Here is a 2,187-nt window from a genome sequence, read left to right on the forward strand (position 1 = left end):
TCAGAATGTGCGGTTTTGGGGGGGTAGTTCCTCTTCCATTTTTCGATTTGAGAACGCCTTCCATGAGTTTATGTCGAATTTCTAAACTTTTTCCACAAAACGCTCCTATAAAGTACCCCGGGATGTGAACTTCAGCACAAAATTCGACCGGCGTTCGTCATCTACATAGCCAAGAAGCAAATATACCGAGTTTGAACCGAATCGGGAATTTACACTTACCTAAGTCTCCTTGTGAGAGTAAGGGGTGTCTGCTCGTGTACCCGACGATGGCGGTGACCGCACGGCGCGCAGAGAGGCCATCCAAATTATTTCCCTCCGTGTGAGTTGACGGCGGCGGGCGGGAGCACCGCGGGGACGAGGACGCCCGACGTAAAATGATTTGTTCGCTTTCTGTGTGTTTTCTGCTCGCTTTCTATTCGCGGAGGGTCGCGCGGGGTGCGCATCCGATGCGCTGACGGGTCACCGAGGTTCGCCAGGCTCCTGGGCGACGTATCTCCAAGATTCGCCGGAGGTTCGCGCGAGAGCGACTCTTGTTCGTCATCGGGTCGCTATGTGAGCGAACAGAGCGACTCTTGTTCGTCACCGGGTCGCTATGTGAGCGAACAGAGCGACTCGAGTGCGCTTACAGTACGCCAAGGTTCGTCGGTAGTCATCATAGATGGAAAAGTTCGCTATCAGTCCGTCTATTGACTATCTTCGTTCCTAACCCAGTACAGCATGACCACAATGTGGCCGTGGCCTATTGCAGGCAACGCATGTGATGTGAGGGGTTTGTGAGGGAGAAATGGGGAGGGGGGGGGGTAACACTGCGAGTCACTCTCGCAACGCATTGAACCGTGATACCCCCGCAGCAGTGTTCGCAATGTCGGCAATCTACGGGAGCTGCACGCCTGCGCGACTCGAGGTAGGCAATCCCGCAGTACACGCGTGCACTGCAGACCAGATGTTGCCTACCCACCAGGCGCCATGAGAGCTTGCAGAGGGTCGCGGGTTCGTAACGGCGACCGATAGGCGTACTTTCTGGGTGAGCCACAGGTCACGCATCCCCTCGGTGGGGGTGTTCCGCGGCCGTGACTCGCGAGCGACCGTAACGGCGAGGGAAACTCGAACACTCCGCGACCCGCGCTATCCTAGTCGCCAATGTCTTCGCGAGCAGGTCCGCGGATCAGCCCCACCACCGTGACCTCGCGGCCCGTGACCTGTCATTTCGCGAGGCACTCGCGCTCGCGGCCGTCTCGGTGTCTGACGTGGTGGTTGGTGGTAGGACGTGAATGTGAATGTGTACCAGAGTCCCGCTGGCGCGGCTTGGCGCGGCTCGCCACGGCCGCAGTGTCAACAGCCCGGACCAGTATTCGGACACAGCCGCACACACGATTCGTAGACCGTGCAACACAGACACACTTGTCTCGTCTTCCCTCAGACCGATCACGTCCGTCACCTGCGCTAAAGTCGGTGTTGATTGTCCCATAACCAAGCCATACCGGTAAGCACGTGTGCTTTTTGTCAGTTCCCATCCTAATTTTCTTTTCCAATTTTATAAACGAAGGGAAAACAGAAGTTCCCATCTGGCTTTTGCCACTGTAGTTGTTTTCTGTAAACCGTTCTGATTTCATATTTTGTGTTGCAGATTTCTTTGCTATGTATGCTTTTATCATGGTGCTCGACGAGCGGAAGTTTGAGTCCATGCGTCTGCGAGTGCCAGTGGAGAGCGTGGAGAGTGGATTCCCAGTTACTGTCGGAGGAAAGGGGGCCGTTGTGCTTGGCACAGGTGGTAAGTTCACTTTTCTCTTTGGTATAGGTTGTATGGTCTCATCATGAAGTTTGTCAATCTCTTGTCTTTTGTGTTCCCGCAGTGACCAGAGCTGAAGCAAAATTAAATGGAACTGAATACTATAATAGATTATGCAAATGGCATGGGGAGGAAATGACTGATTGGGAATTCAATACCCAGGATTTGGGAGAGAATTGTGAGTTTCATTCAATTGAAAATCTTATGTCAGTAACATATCGGAACCTAATATCTATTTCATATTTGATCTATACACAGCACGCACCAGCCCCAACCGTGACGAAGAAAAACCTGGGAAGCGCAAAACAGCAGCATCACAACAGGAAGGTCCCTTGAAGCGTCCCAAGCGATCATCTGAGTAAATATTTCCCAACATTCATGTAAATTAAGACTTAAAG

At 52.6% G+C, this 2,187-nt stretch overlaps 2 protein-coding genes across 2 annotated transcripts in view; one reads left to right on the forward strand and one right to left on the reverse strand.

Moving 5' to 3' along the window:
- LOC113212756 (teneurin-a-like) overlaps positions 1 to 2,187 on the reverse strand; it is a 495,982-nt gene that overhangs the window by 311,745 nt on the left and 182,050 nt on the right. The window lies entirely within an intron of this gene.
- On the forward strand, positions 993 to 2,187 carry LOC127749481 (uncharacterized). Its single transcript, XM_052267717.1, has 4 exons — positions 993 to 1,483; positions 1,628 to 1,771; positions 1,854 to 1,967; positions 2,048 to 2,187. The coding sequence occupies exons 2-4, from the start codon at positions 1,639 to 1,641 to the stop codon at positions 2,149 to 2,151; spliced, it is 351 nt and encodes a 116-aa protein (XP_052123677.1). The 5' UTR covers positions 993 to 1,483; positions 1,628 to 1,638; the 3' UTR covers positions 2,152 to 2,187.

This window comes from Frankliniella occidentalis, unplaced genomic scaffold, assembly GCF_000697945.3.
Source record: "Frankliniella occidentalis isolate FOCC.00 unplaced genomic scaffold, Focc_3.1 Scaffold58, whole genome shotgun sequence".
NCBI classification, from domain to species: domain Eukaryota; kingdom Metazoa; phylum Arthropoda; class Insecta; order Thysanoptera; family Thripidae; genus Frankliniella; species Frankliniella occidentalis.